Source organism: Chiloscyllium punctatum, chromosome 3 (assembly GCF_047496795.1).
Source record: "Chiloscyllium punctatum isolate Juve2018m chromosome 3, sChiPun1.3, whole genome shotgun sequence".
In the NCBI taxonomy this organism is placed as follows: domain Eukaryota; kingdom Metazoa; phylum Chordata; class Chondrichthyes; order Orectolobiformes; family Hemiscylliidae; genus Chiloscyllium; species Chiloscyllium punctatum.
In genome coordinates, this window is record NC_092741.1 from 43,581,016 (window position 1) to 43,603,553 (window position 22,538).

A 22,538-nucleotide genomic window follows, 5' to 3' on the forward strand; every position below is an offset into this window, starting at 1 on the left:
AACAAGGTGGCATACAACACAGTTTGCATACAAGTATGGAATCATCCAGCAGTAGTCATTTTGCAGCCATAGAGCACTCAAGTTGCCTAAAAAATGGGAAGTACAAAATGGATTTAAAAATTAGGGGTGCGACATTGTATTATCTTCATGGATAAATGCGTTTGGCAGCTTGTCATAGCACAATGTATGCATGTATACTATTATACTACAATAAAGTTGTGTACCAGCATATATCCACTGCAGCTTCTGAGACACAAGGATACTTGCTGCATCTGATGGCATTTCCTATTTTTCTATAATATTAATTGCATCTCCTTTAGCTCCAATTAGATTTGTTAACATCACTGAATGATCACTCTCATTTATTATGCCACAATTAAAACCAAATTTGAACTCTGGCTGCTTCCCTTCAATATCCTCTGTTTCAACTTCTAATCCATGTAAAGTACAAATGCATATTTTCACTCCAAAGTACCTGCCATTTGCTTTAACTTTTCAGAGTTAAGAGATTGACTCATAGCTCCTGCTTCTAAAAATATTTCTGCGCATACCACTGAATTCATATGCCCTAACCTTAACAATCTGTTATGTCGAAGTACTAAATATATAAACATAAATCAACTTCTGAGCTACCGAAATCACCATTCTTGATTACTGAGTATTCACCATCATCAATGACTTTGTACCTCCCATTCTAATGATCAGATCTGCATTCATGCCAGGCCTTTGGCTATTCTTAATTATCTCAAATCCAATCAGCCTTCTCTTCTCCTTCATCAGCTCTGTAATTCAGCTAATTTCCAAAACCTTATCCTCTTCACCAATCCTAATCTTTCATGGTTTTTCTTCTCACAATGCTGGCCTTTTCTGACCTTATCCTACGATTGCCTCTTGCAGAATACTCTGCAACAAATAATGCTCTACATACTGGTTTCATTTGATTAGTAGAATTAACCAGTTAACCTTTTTTGCACATTTTCTTTGCCTCAAATGTCATCTTTTTACTCCTTTTATCTTAAAATCCACAAAGGGGAATAAATGCTATTTGAGTTCACTTGAAATACTTTCTGTCTCGATTTCCATCAAAGCTGGGACTGCTTCCGAGGTCAATCTTGATTTTTGTTCAACTACCTCATGAATGCAACTACCTGTGGCACCTGGAATCTTCATTCCACCCATATATCGTAAGCCAAATTACCTCTGCTCATGGGTTTTACAGATCACTGGTTCAAATGCTCCTTGGAATGAGTTGCTGTGGCTGCCTTAACCCTTTAGCATCATCTACTCTTTCATCTCAGCCTTTTTTCCATTATAAAATTAATTAATTCCTTCTTCAAAAACTGACATGACAAATATCACAATATCCTTTCATCCTTACAGAGAGTTCAGGGACAGAGGAAAGTGTGCACTCTTACTATCACGGGCAGATGCACCAGCAGGAGGTAAATTGGTTACTTCACCACCACTTATTGGTTACTTCACCACTTGCCACAGACACAGTCTAGCAGCGGTATATCACTAGCTACCTGACAAAGGAGTAGCGCTTCGAAAGCTTGTACTTCCAAATAAACCTGTTGGACTATAACCTGGCGTTGTGTGATTTTTACCTTTGTCCACCCCAGTCCAACACCAACACCTCCACATCATAGCAATATATCTGTAAGAGTGACCACCACACAGTCCTTGGGGAAGTAGTCCTGCATTCAATCAAAATACTACACACTGTCTCCTGTAGCACCACTGCCATACTAAATGAGGCAAACTTCAAACAGATCTAGAAACTCAAGACTGGATATCCATCAGCAGCAGCAAAACCGTACTCGAAAACCATCTGCAAGCTCATGGCTCAGCATATCCACCATTCAACCATTACCATCAGGCCAGGAGACCAACACAGGTTCACTGGGGTGTGGAGGAAGACATGCCAGGGGCACCACCAGGCATTCCTAAAAATGAGGTGTCAACCTGGTGAAGCTACAAAGCAAACCTATCTACATGCCAAACAGCATAAGCAGCAAGTGACAGAGCTAAGCGATTTCACAACAAAATGTATCAGATCTAAGCTCTGCAGTCATTGAGATATATAGCACGGAAACAGACCCTTTGGTCCAACGTGTCCACGCCAACCAGATATCCTAAACAAGTCTAGTCCCATTTGCCAGAGTTTGGCCCATATTCCTCTAAACCCTTCCTATTTATCTAGCCATCCAAATACCTTTTAAATGTTGTACTTGTACCAGCCTCCACCACTTTCTCTTGCAGTTCATTCCATACACACACTACCCTCTGCATGAAAATGGTGCCCCTTAAGTCCCTTTTATATCTTCCGCTCTCACCTTAAACCTACACCTTCTAGTTTTGGACTCAACCCACCCCAAGAAAAACACCTTGTCTATTTACCCTATCCACGCCTCTCATGATTTTATAAACCTTGAGAAAGGTCACCCTCAGCCTCTGACGCTCCTGGGAAAATAGCCCCAGCACCTTCAGCCTCTCCCTATAGCTCAAACCCTCCAATCCTGACAATATCCTTGCAAATCTTTTCTGAACCCTCTCAAGATCACAACATCCTTCCTATAGCAGGGAGACCTGAACTGAACGTAGTATTCCAAAAGTGGCCGAACCAAGTCCTGTTCAATCGTAACATGACCTCCCAACCCCTATGCTCAATGCATTGACTAATAAAGTTAAGCATACCAAATGCCTTCTTCAGTATCCTGTCTTCCAGCGACTCCAATTTCAAGGAACTATGAAATTGCACTCCAAGGTCTCTTTGTTCAGCAACACTCCCCAGGACCTTACCATTAGCAGAGTCATTAGGGACATTTAAGAGACTACTGAACATACATATGGATAGCAGTGAGTTGAGAGGTGTGTAGGTTAAGTTATTTTATTATTCATTAAGATTAACCCTCGGCACAACATTGTGGGCCAAAAGACCTGTTCTGTGCTGTACTTTTCTATTAAATGTACAAGTCCTGCCCTGATTCGCCTTTCCAAAATGCAGCACCTCACATTTATCTAAATTAAACTCTATCTACCACTCCTCCACCCATTGGCCCATCAGTCCTGCTACATCCAATTGTAAATGGTGGCGGATAATTAAGTAACTTGCTGGAGGAGACAGCTCCACAAACATCCCCATCCTCAGAGATGAAGATCCCAACACATCAGCACAAAAGGCAGAAGTAGTCACAACAATCATCTGCCAGAAGTGTCAAGTTGATGAGCCATGATGTCCTCTTCCGGAGGTCCTCAGCATCACAGATGCCAGTCTTCAGCTAATTTGATTTTCTCTACTTATATCCAAGAAAGGGTTGGAGACACTTGATATTGCAAGGAAATGGAGTCTGACAACATTCTAGCAATGTTATTGAAGACTTGTACACCAGAATTTGTCATTCTTCTAGCCAAGCTCTTCAAGTATAGTTATAACACTGGCATCTCTACCTGACAATGTGGAAAATTGTCCAGGTATGTCCTGTACACATAAAGCAGGACAAATCCAACCTGGCTAATTACCACCTCATCCGTCCACTCTCAAACATTAGTAAAATGATGGAAAGTGCAATCAACACTGCTATCAAGCAGCACCTACTCAGCAATGTCCAGTTTGGATTCTGCTAGGGCCACTCAGCTCCTGACTTCATTACAGCCTTGACTTAAATATGGATAAAAGTGCTGAATTCCAGAGGTGAGGTGAGGACTGCCTTTAAAATCAAAGGTCATATGTGACTGCATTTGGCATCAAGGAGCCCTAGCAAAACTGAAGACAAAGGGAATCATGTGGTACAAATCTCAGCTGGTTGGAATTTAATTTAGATAAATGCAAGATGGTGCATTTTGTTACGAAAAATCAGGGCAGGACTTACACAGTTAACGGCAGGACCCTGGGGAATGTTGTCAAACAGAGAGACCTAGCGGTTCAGATCCATATTTCTTTGAAAGTGGTGAAACAGGTAGACAGGGTGGTGAAGAAGGCGTTTGGCATGCTTGCCTTTATCCATCAGAGCACTGTGTATTGCTGTGTATTCTTTCTTGAAGAAGGGCTTATGCTCAAAACGTCGATTCTCCTGCTCCTTGGATGCTGCCTGACCTGCTGTGCTTTTCCAGCAACACATTTTTCAGCACTATGTATTGCAGTCAGGATGTTATGTTGCAGCTGTACAGGACATTGGTGAAGTCACTTTTGGAGTGCTATGCACAGTTCTAGTCAACCTGATATAGGAGGAATGTGTGCAGAATAGATTTACAAGGATGTTACCAGGACTGGAGGGTTTGAGTTATAAGGAGAAGTTGGATAGGCTGGGATTTTCTCCTCCTGCAGCATACGAGGTTGAGGGATGACCTTATATAGGTTTATAAAATCATGAAGGGCATAGATAAGGTGAAAAGCAAAGGTCTTTTCCCTAGGGTACAGAAGTTCAAAACCAGAGGGCGCAGGTTTAAGGCAAGAGGGGCAAGATTTAAAAGAGACTGAAGGGGCAATTTTTTTCACACAGAGGGTGATGTGAAATGTGGAATGAGGTACCAGAGGACGTGGACAAGTAAATGAACAGACAAGGGAGTCTAATTGAGTTTAGGAGACCTGGTCGGCATGGCTGAGTTGGACCGAAGGGTCTAATTCCATGCTGTTTGACTCTATGACACTGAATATACTGCATATCAATGGTTTTGAAAAATATTTACAACCAAATCAACTTTTATTACTCTCTTTGAAATGATTTAAAAAATGCATGTCATGTGTTAATGATCAAATGCTCAATTCTTACTTATTTACAGCATTGGTTACGACTAGAGTCTTTTGATCAAGCTTCACCACTGACATCTTATCAATAAAAAGGAGTTACTCAATACCTTACATAAATGAATTGGAGATTAACTAACTTAATACATAGAAAAGAATCAAACCTAGGTTTATTCTAATTTATATGGCTCTGCTCTTCCACATAAAAACTATATCTGATAGTTTTGCCCAATTGAACATATTGGCAGTTTTGTTCTTCTACAATAAATTTCTTCTCAACATCACCTTGCAGCTTAAATATACAAATTTTGTTTTTGTTCGAGTCTGGACTATTTGTGTAGATCTGCACTTCATGCAATTATAAGACCATAAGGCCATAAGACATTAGCGTGGAAGTAAGGCCATTTGGCCTATCGAGTCTACTCCGCCATTCAATCATGGCTGATGGGCATTTCAACTCCACTCACCCACACACTCCCCATAGTCCTTAATTCCTTGTAAGATCAAGAATTTATCAATCTCTGCCTTGAAGACATTCAACGTCCCAGCCTCCATTGCTCCATGGCAATGAATTTCACAGGCAAATTATCATGCCAATCTAGTCAGAGCTAAGTGATTAATGCTTCTTTGGAGGGGACAAAGAAATCAAAAGTGGCAAAATATTACAGCTTTACTTACTTGCAGTGGGTGGACAAATAAGTATGTCAACAAGACTTTAACATCAAGGAACTATAGATCCTGCTGAATAGAACGTTTACTGTCAATTCCAAATTCTATTGCTTTTTTACTACAAAGTCATCCCAACAGCAATTATTGAAGACTCATACTCGAGTCACAGGAGACTTTCCATGACGGCGATAGGGCAATAAACATAGATCATTAGCCTGAAGTAATTTACAAGTTCTCAATGAGGTGAATTTGTGTTGTGCAATATCAGCACATTAATCAATAAATAGCAGTGAAACAAAATTAGGTTAATTCCCAATTTAAAATATCAGACAATAGAACTTGTTATAAACACATCAGTGCAGAGGGATGATGATGATGTATTGAGTAATATCACTAGACTAGTAATTTAGAACTCCAATGTCATGTTCTGGGTACATGAGTTTGAATCCCACCAGGACTGATGGTGAAATTGGAATGCAATAAAAAGCTAGCCTAATGATGATTATGAAAACACTATATCTATCACTTGTAATATTTGCTCACTCTCCTGTCCAAGGTGAAGCAGTACTTCACTTGCACTTCTTTCAATCTAGTGTACTGCATTCACTGCTCATAATGTGGTCTCCTTTACATTTGTGAGACCATACAGACACTAAGACTGGCTATAAAGAACACCTCCACTTTACCCATAGGAGTTTTGTTTCAATAAACCATCTGCTAACATTTCTGTCCTGGGTCTGGTGCAATATTCCGACAAAACACAATGGAAGCTCAAGCAGCAACACCTCACTTTTTGCTTAGGCACTTCACAGCCTTCAGGTGTTAATATTAAAATAGAATAACTTCAGGAACTTTCTGCATTATGATTGTTCTCCATTTCTCTTGTATTCTCCACAATTCCTCCCCTCCCCACCAAAAACCCCAACCCCTCCCATAGCTTTATCTTGCTGTGTCTGGTTTACTTTGCACTCATAGAAAGGACCAATTCTCTTCCTTTTGCACTTCAATTTCACTTATTTTTTTCACCACCATTAACAACCCATTTATCTTTTGTACTGGGAATCTGTCTCTGTCAAACGGATATAAAAATATTTTCCAAAACATTTCTGTTGTGAAGAAGTGTCAGATCAAATGCTAAGCAATTACACTTGCTGCCATCAATGTCCTTCTCTCTTTCATAATGTCAGAGTGAGGATGTTCACTGAGGATTACAAAATGTTCAGCACCAATCACAACTCCTCAGTTATTGGGCAAATGCAGCAAATCATGGACAATATTCTGATATGGGCGAACATAGAATTATAGAGTCATAGAGATGCACGGAAACAGACCCTTCGGTCCAACTCGTCCATGCTGAAAGAATATTCAAACCATACAAGTGGCAGGGAATAATCATCTTCAACAACAGAGAATCTAACCATCGTCCCTTGATGTTGAAAGGCACTACCATCACCGAAACCCCACTATCATCATCCCAAAGGTTACCACTGACCAGAAACTGAGCTGGTAGAGCCATATCAGTACTGTGACTGAGAGGCAAAGAATCCTGCAGCAAGTAACTCAGCTCTTAACTCTTAAAGCCTCCCACCATCATCAAGGAACAAATCAGATGTGTGGCTCACTTGCAGCTCCAACAATATTCAAGACGCTTGTCACTACCAGGTTCAACTCATTTGATGGATATCACATCCACATAGATTCTGCCCCTTCACCACCAGAGTCCCCTCCAATATTCTCTCAGCTGCGTTGGCTTCTGAGATCTGTCTATGGCATACATTTCCAGAACCAGAAGCCAATGTTGCGACTGGTGTGCCAATGGAAGCTTGGCATGACAGTTCATGGGGAATCACAGCATAGTAGCAGCATTGTGTACCTTCTCCAAGATGCACTACAGAAATTCACCAAAGATCCTTAGACAGATCTTCCAAACTAATGACCACTTCCATCCAGAAGGACAAAACCTGCAAGTTTTCCTCAAAGCCACTCAGCATCCTGGGCGGCACGGTGGCACAGTGGTTAGCACTGCTGTCTCACAGCGCCAGAAACCCAGGTTCAATTCCTGCCTCAGGCAACTGTCTGTGTGGAGTTTGCACATTCTCCCTGTGGGTTTCCTCCGGGCGCTCTGGTTTCCTCCCACAGTCCAAAAAATGTGCAGGTTAGGTGAACTGGCCATGCTAAATTGCCTGTAGTGTTAAGTGAAGGGGTAAATGTAGGGGAAGGGATCTGGGTGGGTTGCTCTTCGGAGGGTCGGTGTGGACTTGTTGGGCCAAAGGGCCTGTTTCCACACTGTAAGTAATCTAATCTAATCTAATCCTGACTTGGAAACATATCACTGTTTGTTCACTGTCACAGGGTCAAAATACTGGAATTCAAAATTCTGCAACGGTATCTGACATGGACTTTTTTAAAAAATAATTAATGGGGTGGAAATGGCACTGATAGATTCAATCATTAATTGCCCTAAAAGCCCAGATGGCAGTTTAAGAGGCAACCACATTGTTGTATGTCTGGAGTCATATGTAGGCCAGACCAGAGCTGGGCAGAAAGGTGGCAAATGGAGTTCAATGTGGGTAAGTGTGAGGTGATTCACTTTGGTATGAGTAACAAAAAGATGGGGTACTGGGTTAATGGTTGGATACTTGGTAGTGTGGATGAGCAGAGGGATCTTGGTGTCCATGTACACAGATCTCTGAAATTTGCCACCCAGGTAAATAGAGCTGTGAAGAAGGCATATGGCGTACTGGCTTTTATTGGTAGAGGAATTGAGCTCTGGAGTCCTGAGGTCATGTTGCAGTTGTATAAGACTCTGGTGCGGCCGCATCTGGAGTATTGTGTGCAGCTTTGGTCGCCATACTATAGGAAGCATGTGGAGGCACTGGAACGGGTGCAGAAGAGGTTTACCAGGATGTTGCCTGGTATGGTAGGAAGATCGTATGAGGAAAGGCTGAGGCACTTGGGGCTGTTTTCATCGGAGAAAAGAAGCTTTAGGGGTGACTTGATAGAGGTGTACAAGATGATTAGGGCTTTAGATATGGTTGACCATGAGAACCTTTTTCCACGTATGGAGTCAGCTATTACGAGGGGGCATAGCTTTAAATTAAGGGGTGGTAGGTACAGGACAGATGTTAGGGGTAGATTCTTTATTCAGCGAGTCGTGAGTTCATGGAATGCCCTGCCAGTAGCAGTGGTGGACTCTCCCTCTTTATGGGCATTTAAAGGCATTGGATAGGCATATGGAGGATAGTGGGCTAGTGTAGGTTAGGTGGGCTTGGATCGGCGCAACATCGAGGGCCAAAGGGCCTGTACTGCGCTGTATTTTTCTATGTTCTATACAGACCAATTAAGAATGGCAGATTTCCTTCCCTAAAGGGCATTAGTGATTCAGATAGGTATTTCCTACTATTAGCAATGGTTTCGTAGTCCTCATTAGATTTACTTCAAGATTATTATGGAATTCAAACTCCACTGTGGTAAGATTCGAACCCAGGCCCCCAGAACACTTCCCGAGTCTCTGGATTAACAGTCTAGTGATAATACCATTAGGCCCTTGACCCCATCGAGTGGTGATGACTGCAATGGTTCAAAATCGTAGCTCATCACTACCTTCTCAAGAGCAACTAGGAATGGGCACTAAAAGTTTCCTCAGCCAGTGAAGTTCAGCCCACAATCATACAGAATCTTCTGAAATTCGCATAAAGTTGCCTCAATGGATTAATAATTAGTTGTGCTCATCAAGGCAGAAAGCTGCTATTCACAGTTGTGGATCTGGTTACCTGTCACCCTCCAAAAGGATCAGTACTGCTTTTTTTTGGTGATTATTTTCATATGATCCAAATCTAAAAAATGTTGGGATAATGATCAGTAAGTTTGCAGTTGGTTCAAAATTTTGTGCAAGAACAAGTTTCTACAACCACGTTGAGATGCACAAAGAGAATGAGAATGAGCCATACTCTGGCAAATGGCACATAAATAACCTTGTTTACACCAGTATTTTGCAAATGGACAAGACAAATTTCAAGCGTCCTCAAATGGCTTCGCTATTTTCACATGAATTTGCTGAGTGCAATACAATATTCAATGGATAAGCTTGCAGCGATAATAAAAGGAGAGCATCAAGTTAACATTTGGCACAAATAAGCAAATTAGTAAACAAGTACATCATTTTACATAATGATCTGAATTCAGAAATGCAAGCAAAAGTTTTGCCTATCAAATCAAACCAGGCATTGAGTGGGATAAAAGAAAGAAGCTTAGAAGTTACAGAATGTGTAAAGAAGTACTGTAGTTTGGAAGATAAAAATATTCTATGGATGGTGTTTAAATTCCTGAGACAGAATCAAGATGGGGGACAGACTGAAAAAATGGAGTTCGGGTAATCTTACTTAGGAACTCAGCAGGATTGAGGCGGCGCTTGGCCTATTCCTGTTCTGTGTTCTGGGTTCATGTTCTGAAAGAGACTTCAGAATCCTAATAGTTTTCATGCAAAAAATGTCCAAACAAATACAGAACAGCACAATAATTGGAACATGCAACATGGCTACCTCAGTGGCTTACAAGTCAGGTGGCAATTGTGACCAAATTATACTGTACTCTGATTACACCACAACTTGGGGTCACATGTTCAGATCTGGTCACTGAGAAGCAAAGACAGCGTTTAACCATTGGTGATGGTGCACAGAGCCTACAGGTCTGATCACTGTTGTCAGGAATCTAAATTCTGATGAAAAACTGGAGAAACCAGACATGAAAAGGGACATCTGAAAAGTAACTGTAAGAGCAGTATAAAATTGTTTAACAGATAAATCAATACTATAAATTAAATCACCCGAATTAAAGAGATGAGAGTTTCAAATTAATAAATCATAAATTTGTGCTGATATCAGGAAATTGTTCAAATTGAATAATTAATAGTTGAAATGGACTGTAAGGCATATGTGGGAAATTCCAGAATAACTTGACACAACGGCAGATGCAGAAGTTCAAACAGTCAGGTTTTTCTGGATGGGCCAGTTAAGAAGAGACAAATGTCCTTCCACAACAATATTAAGCCACACATCCTGTGACAGAAAGTTACTTCGATACAAAATGCTCAACTGATGATTTAGGAATTTTACCTTCACCACAACAAAGACTGCATTTTAAATTTATTACATAACTGATTAATTTTGGGAACATTAGGATTTTGAGTTCTGATCATTTCCCACCAACTCAGGACAAAATGTGAGCGGTAGAGCAGGGGCTACATTGTACAGAGGTGCCAAATTGTAGGTTCTTTGATCTTATACCATTAATTATACAGCTTGAGATGACAGAACTAATTGTACAGTCTCAGCAAGCAAAAGAGAATAGCAGAAGCATTTTCTCAACAGCAGCATGGTATTCATGACAAACAAACAAAGAAGGAAGGAAGGATACAAATTAGTCTAAATGGAAGTCAGCGAATGAGAGAGAAATGTCATTAACCTTTCAGAGAAAAGATTTTTATGACCCACAGTTGCTTTCTGTTATGACTCAATTAAATGAAAGAGAAGAAAAACAAGCAATACAACATTTACTGAAGTAAAAAACCGAAAGAACTGGAAATCCGAAAAAAACAAACATTGCTGGAAAACCTCAGGTCTGGCAGCATCTGTGGAGAGAAATCAAAGTTAACATTTTGAGTCCAGGGACCCTTCCTCAGAACTCAATTTTTTTTTTGAGCTTGGCCAGGAGCAGGAGGGTGGTGCTGGATGGGGATGGTTCAGCCCTTTTTTCCAGGAAGAAGCGAACAGCACTGAGACCATCCTGATGGGGGATAAACATGTAAAAGGATTGCACATCCATGGTAAAGAGGGGGCAGCTGGAGCCTCCAAGCCCATTCTGAAGAAGGGTCACTGGATGTGAAACGTTAATTCTTACTTGTTTCCACAGATGCTGCCAGACCTGCTGAGGCTTTTCTAGCAATTTTTGTTTTTATTTACATTGGCAAGTGCTCTACACTCAGTCATCCTTAACTGGCAATACATGCTAAACGTGAACAAAGTGTTTTCATTAATTAGCAGCAGCATTAAAGTGAAAGCAAAGGGTCTTCCAAAGGTAGAGCAGTGGTTGTTGCCTATATAGACCTCAGCAAGGCATTCAACAAGATTCTGCATGGTAGACTGGTTAGCAAAGTTAGATCACATGGAATCCAGGGACAGCTAGCCGTCTGGATACAAAATTGCCTTGAAGACAGGAAAGAGAAGACGGTGGTGGAGGGTTGTTTCTCTGACTGGAGGCTTGGAACCTATGCTACAAGGATAGGTCCTAGGTCCACTGCTTTTTGGCATGTATATAAATGATTTGGACGTGAATATAGGAGGTATGGTTACTAAGTTTGCAGATGACACCAAAATTGTTGATGTAGTAGACTGCGCAAAAGGTTATCTCAGAATACAATGGGATCTCGATCAGATGGGAAAATGGGCAGAGGAGTGTCAGCTGGATTTTAATTTAGATAAATGTGAGGTGCTGCATGCATTTTGGCAAGGCAAATCAGAACAGGACTTATACATTTAATAAACAAGTTCTGGGGAGTTGTTGTTGAACAAAGAGACCTTCATAGTTCCTTGAAAGTGGAATTACAGGTATAAAGAGTAATGAAGATGCCTTTTACATCACTTGCCTTGAGTAGTCAGTGCATTGAGTATAGGGGTTAGGAGGTCTTGTTGACGTTGTATAGGACACTGGTTAGGCCACGTTTGGAATACCACATGCAATTCTGGCCTTCCTCTTGTCGGAAAGACATTGTGAAACTTGAAAGGGTTCATTAAAAAAATTACAAGCATGTTGCCAGGATTGGAGGGTTTGAACTGTAGAGACAGGCTAAACAGGCTGTAGCTATTCTCCCTGGAGCATCAAAGGCTGAAGGATGAACTTACAAAGATTTATAAAATCATGAGGGGTATGGATAGGATGAACACCTATGGTCTTTTCCTCAGACTAGGGGAATCCAAGATTAGAAGGCATAGGTTTAAGGTGAGTGTGGAAAAATTTGAAAAGGTCCTCAGGGGCAGCCTTTTCACACAGAGGGTGGTGCATATATTGAATGAGCTGCCAGAGGAAGTGGTAGAGACTGATATAATTACAACATTTAAACAGCATCTGGATGGGTACATGAATAGGAAGGAGTTGGAGGGATAGGACCAAATACTGGAAAATGGAACTAGATTAATTTAGGATATCTGATCGGCATGGACAAGTCAGAGCAAAGGGTTTGTTTTGGTGCTGTATATCTCTATGATTCTTATAGTGTGGTCGTGTCCCTACCCCTGAACTAAGATACCCAGGTTCAAGACCCAACTGCTCCAGAGGTGTGCAACAACATCGCCAAGCAGGTTGATTAGAGAAATAGTTTAAAGTAAAAAGATTAAAGCAGACCCACAGGGTGGGTCAACAGAACAGTCCGCCTTGGGCTGGAACAAGGTTATGTATGTCCCAAGTAATGTTCAACAATAAATGATGTTCCTTTCCTGTTGGAGCTCCTGAGTTTTTAGAAGGATAACAAATACTTGCCTTATTGATGATACCCACATCCCATAAAATAATCTTTTCATTTCTTTTAGAAAGGAAACATTATCAACGCTGTAGGAAAAGAACTTGGAAGTGGGATTCATTGGATGACAGAGACAGCAGAGGTGCAAAAAAAAAATGAAAGTGAAGGGCCCTCGTGAGGCACAGTGGTACTGCCCTTTCACTGGACCTGGAGGCCTAGGTTCAAGTCCCACCTGCTCCAGATTTATGTAATAACATCTCTGAACAGGTTGATTAGGAAAATTTATCAAACACGGTCAATTTGGGTCCTTTTATGGCACAGTGGTGATTAGCACTGCTGCCTCACAACGCTATGGACCTAAGTCCTCGATTCCACCCTCAGGTGACTCTCTGTGTGGAGTTTGCCCATTCTCCCAGTGTTTGCATGCGTTTCGTCCAGGTGCTCCAGTTTCATACCACAGTCCAAAGACCTGCAGGTTAGGCGGATGGGTTATGCTAAATTGCCCGTGGAGTCCAGGGATGTGCAGTGAGCCTGTTGGGGCAGCCATGGTAAATGCAGGGTTACAAGGATAGGGTAGGGGGTGGATCTGGGTGGGATGCTCTTTGGAAGGTTGGTGTGGATTCGACGGGCCAAATGGCTCACTTCCACTCTGTACGGAATCTATGATTTTATTCTGTGATTCGAACTCTGGGCCAGGAGGCTCCAGTTCATGTCCCACCTGCTCCAGAACTGTGTAATATTATCTCTGAACAGGTGGATCAGAAATATCCGAAAGTGAAAGGTTAAAGTTCCTGTGGCACATCCATCTATCTAAAAATATCTTTGAACTGAATGAGAATTTTTTCTCTGGCTGATGTGGCACAAGATAGTGTCCTTAACTTTGAACCTACCTTCATTTTAATGAAGAATTAGCAATCTATGTGGAATAAAATGGTCAAACTTAAAAGTTTTGTAAGAGCTTAATGACCAATACGAGACTGTACTTTGCTTGCACAGAAAATTATTTTAATATATACAACTGGCTCTCATTTCTTGCTGACAGAAAGTTTGGGTTGTGAATATTTTGAAGCCTGTACTTGTCAGCACACTCTGCTTATGGCATCATTTATAATGCAAAAACTTGTAAATATTTATTGATGCAAAACAATATCTTAGCATGTAAATACCTATATTTTGCAACCTCAGTTTGCATATGAACTAAACCACTGAAAATTACCACAAAAAGTTATCTGCTTCCTTTCCCCCCCAAAGTTATTACAATATCTCATGTCCCCAAAAAAGTTTTAAACATTTTAAAGCAAATTAAGAAGTATTTCATTATAACAAAATTGTACTTTACTACATCTCTAGAGTATTTATCTGAAAAACCAACAAAGACTTAGGCTTTCAAAGAATTAGTTCAAAACATGCCCAGCACACAGCTTTCCAACAGAATCAGGAGCACTAAGATAGTCAGATGATGGAATGTTTCTCTCCCACGATTTAGCACAATGGAACGAAATAATATTTGCACCTCCCAACTTAAAATGTGTGTTGTGTTCATTGCACAAAAAAAAAGTCTTTGACTTGTAAAAAGACTGAAGCCTGGGTAGGAAAGGAGCGAACTAAGTCTTAAAATGGAAGAATAACAGTGACAGCATGGGGCTGACATTATGTTTGCTGTACAACGGATTCCAGGAGATGAAACAATTCCTTAGCAAGACTGAATCCCCTCTCCCATTTCTCCTCAATGCAGAATGAGGTTCCCTGATATCAACATTAGCCAAGCTGATTTAGCAACTAATGATTTTATTTACACTTGTTCTGAGGTGCCAGAACTTCCTACCCACTCCTGATACTGCTCTTCCCCATTCTGATATGAGGACATACATACAAGCATTGAAAACAGCTAAGGTGCATCTTTATGCATTTCATGTTTCACTCCAATGATTTGATTTATTATTGTCACATGTACCAAAATACAGTGAAAGATATTGCTTTGCGTGCTATCCAGACCAATCAAATAAACAAATCAGTTGAGTGCAGTGTGTCGCTGGGAAAGCACAACATGTCAGGCAGCATCCAAGGAGCAGGAGAATCTACGTTTCGGGCATAAGCCCTTCATCATCAACGAGGGTTGAGGGCCGGGGCTGAGAGATAAATGGGGGGGGGGGGGGGGGGGGGGGGGGGGGTGCAGCGGAGAATGGGGGGTTGGGGTAAAGTCGCTGAGAAAGCAATAGGTGGATGAAGATTAGGACGAAGGTGATAGGTCAGAGGGGGAAGTGATGGATAGGTCCAGAGTGCGGTGCCAAGTTGCAGGTTTGGGGCTGGGATAATGTGGGGGATGGGGAAATGAGGAAGCTGTTGAAATTCATATTTATCCTGTGTGGTTGCAGAGTCCCAAGGCGGAATATGAGGCATTCTTCCTCCAGGCGTCGGGTGGTAGCTGTTTGGCAGTGGAGGAGGCCCAGAACCAGCATGTCCTTGACAGAGTGGAGGGGAAGTTGAAGTGTTCAGCTACGGGGCGGTGGGGTTGGTGGTGCGGGTGTCCCAGAGATCTTCTCTGAAACGATCCGCAAGAAGGTGTCCTGTCTCCCTGATGCAGAGGAGACCACACTGGATGCAACAGATGCAGTAAATGACATTGGTAGAAGTACAGGTAAATTTTTGACGGATGTGGAAGGATCCCTTGGGGTCTTGGACGGAGGTGAGGGGGAGTGGTGTGGGCGCAGGCTTTGCACTTGCCACAGTGGCAGGAAAAGGTGCCAGGAGTGAGGTGTGGGGGCTTGGACCTGACGAGGGAGTCACAGAGGGAATGGTCTCTCCGGAATGCTGATAAGGAAAGGGAGGGAAATATATCTTTGGTGGTCAGGTCCATTTCGAGGTGGCGAAAGTTGGTGAGTGGGAGGTGAGGACCAGAGGGCTTCAGTTTGTGTTGCCTTGGGAGGGGTGGTGTTCAAGGGTGGTGGTGCTTGAAGTGGAGGAGATGCGTTGGAGGGCATCATCAACCACATGGGAAAGAAAGTAGCAATCATAGAAGAAGGAGGCCATCTGCGACTTTCTGAGGTGGAATTGGATATTCTGGGAACAGATGCGGCGGAGAGGGAGGAACTGGGAATAAGGGATGGCTTTTTTTACAGGAGGTAGGTAGCTGTGGGAGTCGGTGGGCTTGCAGTAGAAGACTGTGCTTAGTTGGTCACCGGAGACAGTTATGGAGAGGTCCAGGAAGGGAAAGGAGGTGTCTGAGATGGTCCAGGTGAATTTGAGGTTGCAGTGGAAGGTGTTGGTAAAGTTGATGAACTGTTCAATCTCCTCCTGGGAGCACGAGGCGGCACCGATACAGTCATCAATATAGCAGAGGAACAGGTAAGGTGGTGGTGCCAGTGTATCCAAAAAATAGGCATGCATAGCTGGGTCCTATGTGGGTGCCCATGGCTACCCCTTTGGTTTGGAGGAAATGGGAGGATTGGAAGGAGAAGTTGTTGTGAGTGAGGACCAGTTCAGTGAGGCAAATGAGGGTGTCAGTGGAAGGGTACTGGTTGGGACGGCATGAGAGGAAGAGACAGAGGCTTGGAGACCTTCATCATGGCAGATCTAAGTGTATAGGGATTGGACGTCCATGGTGAATGCAGTGTATGTTGGAGGAGGAATATGAGCAAGTTTGCTTGTTTGATTTTAAAACTGGTGCTTACTGGCCATAAATCTATAAAGCAAAGCTTATTCATTACTCTGTTAATTCCCAACAGGACATTTGGAAAAGCTTAGTTACTGCTTTCCAAGTTCCTACATCTATTGATCTGAACATATGGATCAATATATTCTTAAGCTTGTCATTAAACTAGTACATTAACTAAATATATCTCATTAAAAAAAGTTCCAAATACCTGAAACTCATCAAAACATAACAGGCAGCTCTCATTACTGATTTCTGCAGCGATAGGTGCTATTGGATCATATGACTTGGCCATTAAGCCAGGTTTTCTTTTTGGCAAAGTCTGCTTTAACCGATGGATTCCTAATGTAGCAAAGTGAAAAAACAATTGTTATTTAGAGAATCTACATTGAAATCTGTTAAAAAAAAAAGAAGTGTCTGGAACTAGACACAATGGTTATGGCATTTTGGCAATGCACTTCAAATTTAAGCAGCTAATCCATTTTATAATTAATAAAATCAGAAATTTCACATGTTCATGTGTATTTCCACCTTTAACATCAGGCATTTGGTCAAGAACAAGACACAGTAAGTTAGATCCTCAGCAAAAATAGAAGATAATGGAAATTGTTGTGTGTTTAGAATATACTTGTCTCATATCCATTTTGCATTTTATTCTGTTTTCAGTCAGGCAAATCCACTGCATTTTTCTTATTTCTTAAAATAAAAAGTTTCTCTCATTGAGCACTACATTTTCTGGTCTGGTTTGAATTACATAGAATGCACAGCACAGGGTCCATTAAGACCAAACTATTCCATATGCAGACTCCTAGATTGCTGGATGATCTAGGCTGTACTTTGTCATAGTTTAAACAATTCAGAAGAAACTTTGTGATTCTAGAATGGCTGGAATGTGGAACACACTACTGTATGAAATTGTCAAGCCAACTGCATTAAGGGATTGAAGGCAAATCTAGATAAGCACATGAGAGAATAAAGAATAGAAGAAGCTTAATCAGCAGCATTGACCTGTTGGGCTGATGCCCAATTCTGTGCAGTAAATTCTGTACAACATATATTGCAAAACATAGTTCTGGCCCCATAGCATGTTCCATTAACTGTTAATCACGAATACAATTTAACAATGCGCATACTTTGTTGTGGCAACACAGAATTTGATCAGACAGTTACTTTGGAAAAATTAAGGAAAAAATTGTTAAAGCACCACAGATGCATGAAAATAAACTTCGATAACTCGTGCACAATCCATTTCATTGTAGGCTTCACTTTCCTTTCAGCAATGTTTAATAATGAACGGACAGTAGGGAAAACAATTGGGAAGCACTCACATGGGACAGAAATGGATTATGGGGAAAGAGCGGTTGACTTGGCAAGATAGTGAAATAGATAATTAGCACTGACAGCACAACAGTAATCTCTGCAAACAGATAGTCACTTGGAATGGTTAACAAATTACTTTGTTAAAGGCAAATCATGACAAATTTTATTGAATTCTACAATTTAGTATCAGGAATTGTTGAAGAGGGTGATGTAGTTGATGCTGTGAACTCTGAGAAGCTACTTGATAACCTGTCATATAACAGACTTGTTAGGAAAATTAATGACCATGGAATCAAATGCATGAAAAAAAAGGCTAAGAAACAGAAAGCAAAACACAATAGTGAATAGTTGCTTGTCAAACTGGGGGAAATTAGTATTCTGGACTTGGGTATAAGTTAAAATGTTACAGATAAGAAAATTTGAAAAAAGTCATGAGAACAAAATGTTGGAGGCTTCAGAGGGACATAGGGAGAGTGATACCAATCTGCCATGAAACATCAGGCATTTGAAAAGGAGAGTAATGGGGGGCAATATTTAGGAAGAAACAACGGCTCTTCTGCAAAATTACTCAAAATGGAACGTAAATTTAAATGGAAGAATGTTTATGGAACACCACAGTAAGCAGGAGCTATCTGAAGCCTGAGAACCAGAGAGATGGATTAATGAAATAAGAACATGGTAACTAACATAAAACAGTTAACTGCACTAACATAAATAAATGCTTCCAGTGGTCTTGTGGAACAAACTTTTGGGGAAAGTAATTAAATCAAAATAGTGTTTAAAATCAGTAAGTAAAAGAAGGAGTATGCATTAACATGGTTATGAAAAAGAAACTCCTATCATAAAGTTGTGCCTTCTGCCCGAGAGCCATTATGAAGCAAAATAGTTAATTAACCAAAACTTGCTTGTCGGGGTAGGAAAACAAAGTTTTCATTATTTGCCCCCCCCCCCAAAAAAAGCCCCATCATGTCCAGGGATGGGCAGCCTAGGTGTGTTAGCTACTGTAAATGTGCAGTTACAGGGTTAGGCTGGTGGCTGGGTCTAGCTTGGATGGCCTCCAGAGGGTGAGGATTCAATGGGCCAAATAGCCTCTTTCAGTTCTGTAGGGATTCTGTAATTCTACGTTACATTCACAAACATAACATCACACAAAGTTCCACCACATGATGGTGCTACCACCATTTTGGAGTCAGTTCCACACTGAGTTTATAAAATTTACAATACACTAGAAGATAAATGTTCTTGAACTGAAATGAAGTCCACACTTTTAGGAGTATATTTCACGCAACCATGCTTCATTAAACCCACCCCACTGAATACTAGGCCCCTATCTTTATAGAAATTATTCCCACCCAACTAATATGTGCAGCCTGGTCTCCTTGTACCATTAATTATCAGGCATCCCTCTGATTACATTACATGAAAACAGAATTTACTTCCAGGATTTGCAGTTAACAAAGAAATAATACTGATGTTGAAGGTCAAGTTGAATAGGTTTCCAAAGAAAAAGGGGATAACAGAATGTGCATAAACATCTTCAGGACATGGGTACATGAATAGGAAGGATTTTGAGGGATAAAGGCCAAATGCTGGAAAGTGGGACTAGATCAGTTTAGGCTATCTGATCAATGTGGATGAATTGAGCTGAAGGGTCTGTTTCCGTGCTGTATAATTCTATAACTCAACAACTCTATGATTACTTTTTCACATGGTCAGCAAACATCAATAGAAAATGGTTAGATCAAATTGCCTCTTTGTTAACATCTACATTTGTCTATGCAGTGCACTGATATCAAAGTTGTCGCTGTTCATAAAATGATCAACTGTATATAAATACACAGTCTATGAATCATAAATTCCATGCCTTTGTCGAACAATGTGCATGACCTTTGGTCAAACTTTACCTGAAATACTTTCTAATAAGCCTGTCCAGAGTTGTTATCGTGGACAATTCTGGAGTAAGTGGGGCTTGAGTGCAACTCCCGTGGCTCAGGGTAGGGACACTAGCTAGCACTGCACCATTAGAGCCCATGACACTTTATCCTAAAATTGTTGTTAATTTTTTTTTATTAACTGCTTTTTTCAAATCAACCTGTTCAGAGATATTGTTATGCACTTCAGGAATGGGGGGGGGTTTGAATCTGGGCCTCCCAGTGCAGTGACAGTGTACCTACCCCTACACCACAATGATGCCTTATACTTTAAGCCAATGTCACCACCAAGATAAGGAACATCTGCTGTGAGTGAGGAAACTCATAGCTTATAATACATGAAGTTCAACTTGATTAAAACAACTTAAAAAGAAGGGATTGCAAATTTAGAATGCTGAGGAGAACAAGTTTCTTCTCAGAATCGTTGGAATTCATTTCCACAGAGAACAGTGGAGGCTGGGTCATGGAATATTGTCAATACCAAGTTAGACAGATCTTTTGACATACAAGGGAACCAAGAATCATGCTCAGGGATTTAACTGTTTGTTAAAAGGCAATAGAGTAGTTAAGGACAAACGTTATTTGAGAACACATAATGCAACCTAATGACTCGTGGGGTGGTGAGTTGGGTGATGATCAGCTTTGCCTGTAATTTTCTTCCAGATGCACTGCACAATGGGCATGCCTATATCGATCATCATTATGGAATACTGGATACATGCAGTTAAAAGGAAACGTTAGTGACAATATTGGTTTCCAAACTCCCACTGCAATAAATAGCAGTTAGAAGCTGAAAGTAGACTTCAGATGACAATCAGATCAGCCATGATCTTATTGAATTATAGAGCAGGCTCAATGGGCTGAATAGTCTGCTGTTCCTTTTTCATGCTTTGTTTTGGTTCTTCAGGTAACTTTTATATTCACAAGTGAGGAATTTTCAGTGTTCAAAATATGAAAGTTCCTGAAGAACTTCTTCAGGAACTTTAACAGCCCAAGATCAGGTGAAAGATGGTTAGCTGTGCAATCTTTTCTCTATTTTGCCACAATATGATTATCCTCTTCAAATACTTTTAATGCTCCAAGATAACTTTTCCTGTTTCCACAGTAACAATTTCTTTAGCCTGAGTGCAACTATTTATCGCAAATTAGGAAGGTTCACAATTCTGGCTTTGTCAGCATTACCCAAACTTCATGGAACAATAAACTTGCTTAAAAAAAAGCTATTTTGCACCATGCAGCAAGAAGTGCACTAAAATTGAGTAAACTCACTTGCATGATATTCTTCGAAGAGGAAAATGATGGCAACAAATAAATTTTATTTACAAGGAAGTTCCTTTTTTTCCACAATTGTCTCTTCTGTCAATTGACATGCTTCATGATCCAAAAGACTAAGTCTGAGACTTCACTTCTCCCAACTTCCATCAATGCTTGTCCAAACATTTTCAGAGATACTCAAGACTAACTCAGGATGATTATGTCATTTGCCATTTTGCCTTTCAGACAATACTTGTTCACTCGTTCTTATCCCATGACAGTAGCTGATTTAAAATTGAGAATTTCTTGCACATGGAACAATGGATATAAACCCACAGGTGAGCACTCTGTATTGCAAACAATTGGAGATTATTGATTTTATAGTACTTTTTGACCTTGCATTACATCTATGCTAATATTCTGTATTTCTAGTGCTCAAGTTAGAATATCTTACTTTGATGGACATCCAGCATGAAACCATGAAAATGTACTCTACTTTTCCTTTTAACAGTTGCGTGGGAATAAAACAGGTCCATCACCATGGTCTTCCCCGTCCCTGTGAAAAACAAGAGACTTTGATCAATGAAGTGTCTTTGTATTTTCTTTCAATGGCACAATTTATTTGATTGCAAAAGGGAGTTAATGGCCCTAGTAGTACTAACACTAGATTATTAAAAAGCAACAAAGAACCACAAAGCAAGCAATAAAGAAAAGAAAGATAGATTACAAATGCAAACTAACAGAGAATATTAAAAAAGGTTGGAAATGTTTTTATAAATATATAAAACAGAAAAGGGTAGCTAAATTGGACGTAGGTCTCTTGCAGGATGAGGAAGGGGAATTAACACTGGGTAATGCTGAAATGGCCGAGGCCTTGAATAACTATTTTGTGTCAATCTTCACAATGGAGGATGTGTCTAACACGTTAGGGATACGTTGGGAACTGTTGAGGTCGAGGGTCGTGTTGAGCAAAGTCAAGGGTTTAAAGGTAGATAAGCCCCCTGGTACTGATAGAATGCATCCCAGGGTGCTGAAAGAAATGGCACTGTGGATAGTAGATGCATTAGTGATAATTTTCACTGCACTCTGGGCAGGTCCCGACGGACTGGAGGACAGCGAATATCACGCCGTTGTTTAAAAAAAGTGTTGGCAAGAGGCAGGCAACTATAGGCCAGTTAGCTTAACATCTGTAGTCAGGAAAATGCTGGAGACTATCATTAAAGAAAAAATAGTGAGACATCTGGATGGAAAGAGCTCCATCAGACAAATGCAGCATGGATTCAGTAGGGGAAGGTCGTGCTTGACAAACATACTGGAGTTCTTTGAGGATGCAACAAGCAAGGTGGATGGAGGGGAACAGTGGATATTGTATACTTGGATTTCCAGAAAGCGTTCGATAAGGTGCCACATGAAAGACTCATCCATAAGATGAGAATGCATGGAGTTGCAGGG

General features: G+C 40.9%; 1 protein-coding gene across 3 annotated transcripts in view; it reads right to left on the reverse strand.

Annotated features, from left to right (window-relative positions):
• Positions 1-22,538, reverse strand: part of afg1lb (AFG1 like ATPase b) — a 171,934-nt gene that overhangs the window by 78,756 nt on the left and 70,640 nt on the right. For all 3 annotated transcript variants that reach the window (XM_072552390.1, XM_072552401.1, XM_072552409.1), the window contains 2 exons: positions 21,541-21,642; positions 16,793-16,923 (listed from right to left, as the gene is read on the reverse strand). In XM_072552390.1, the coding sequence (XP_072408491.1) occupies positions 16,793-16,923; positions 21,541-21,642 (233 nt within the window). The remainder of the gene's footprint in view (positions 1-16,792; positions 16,924-21,540; positions 21,643-22,538) is intronic.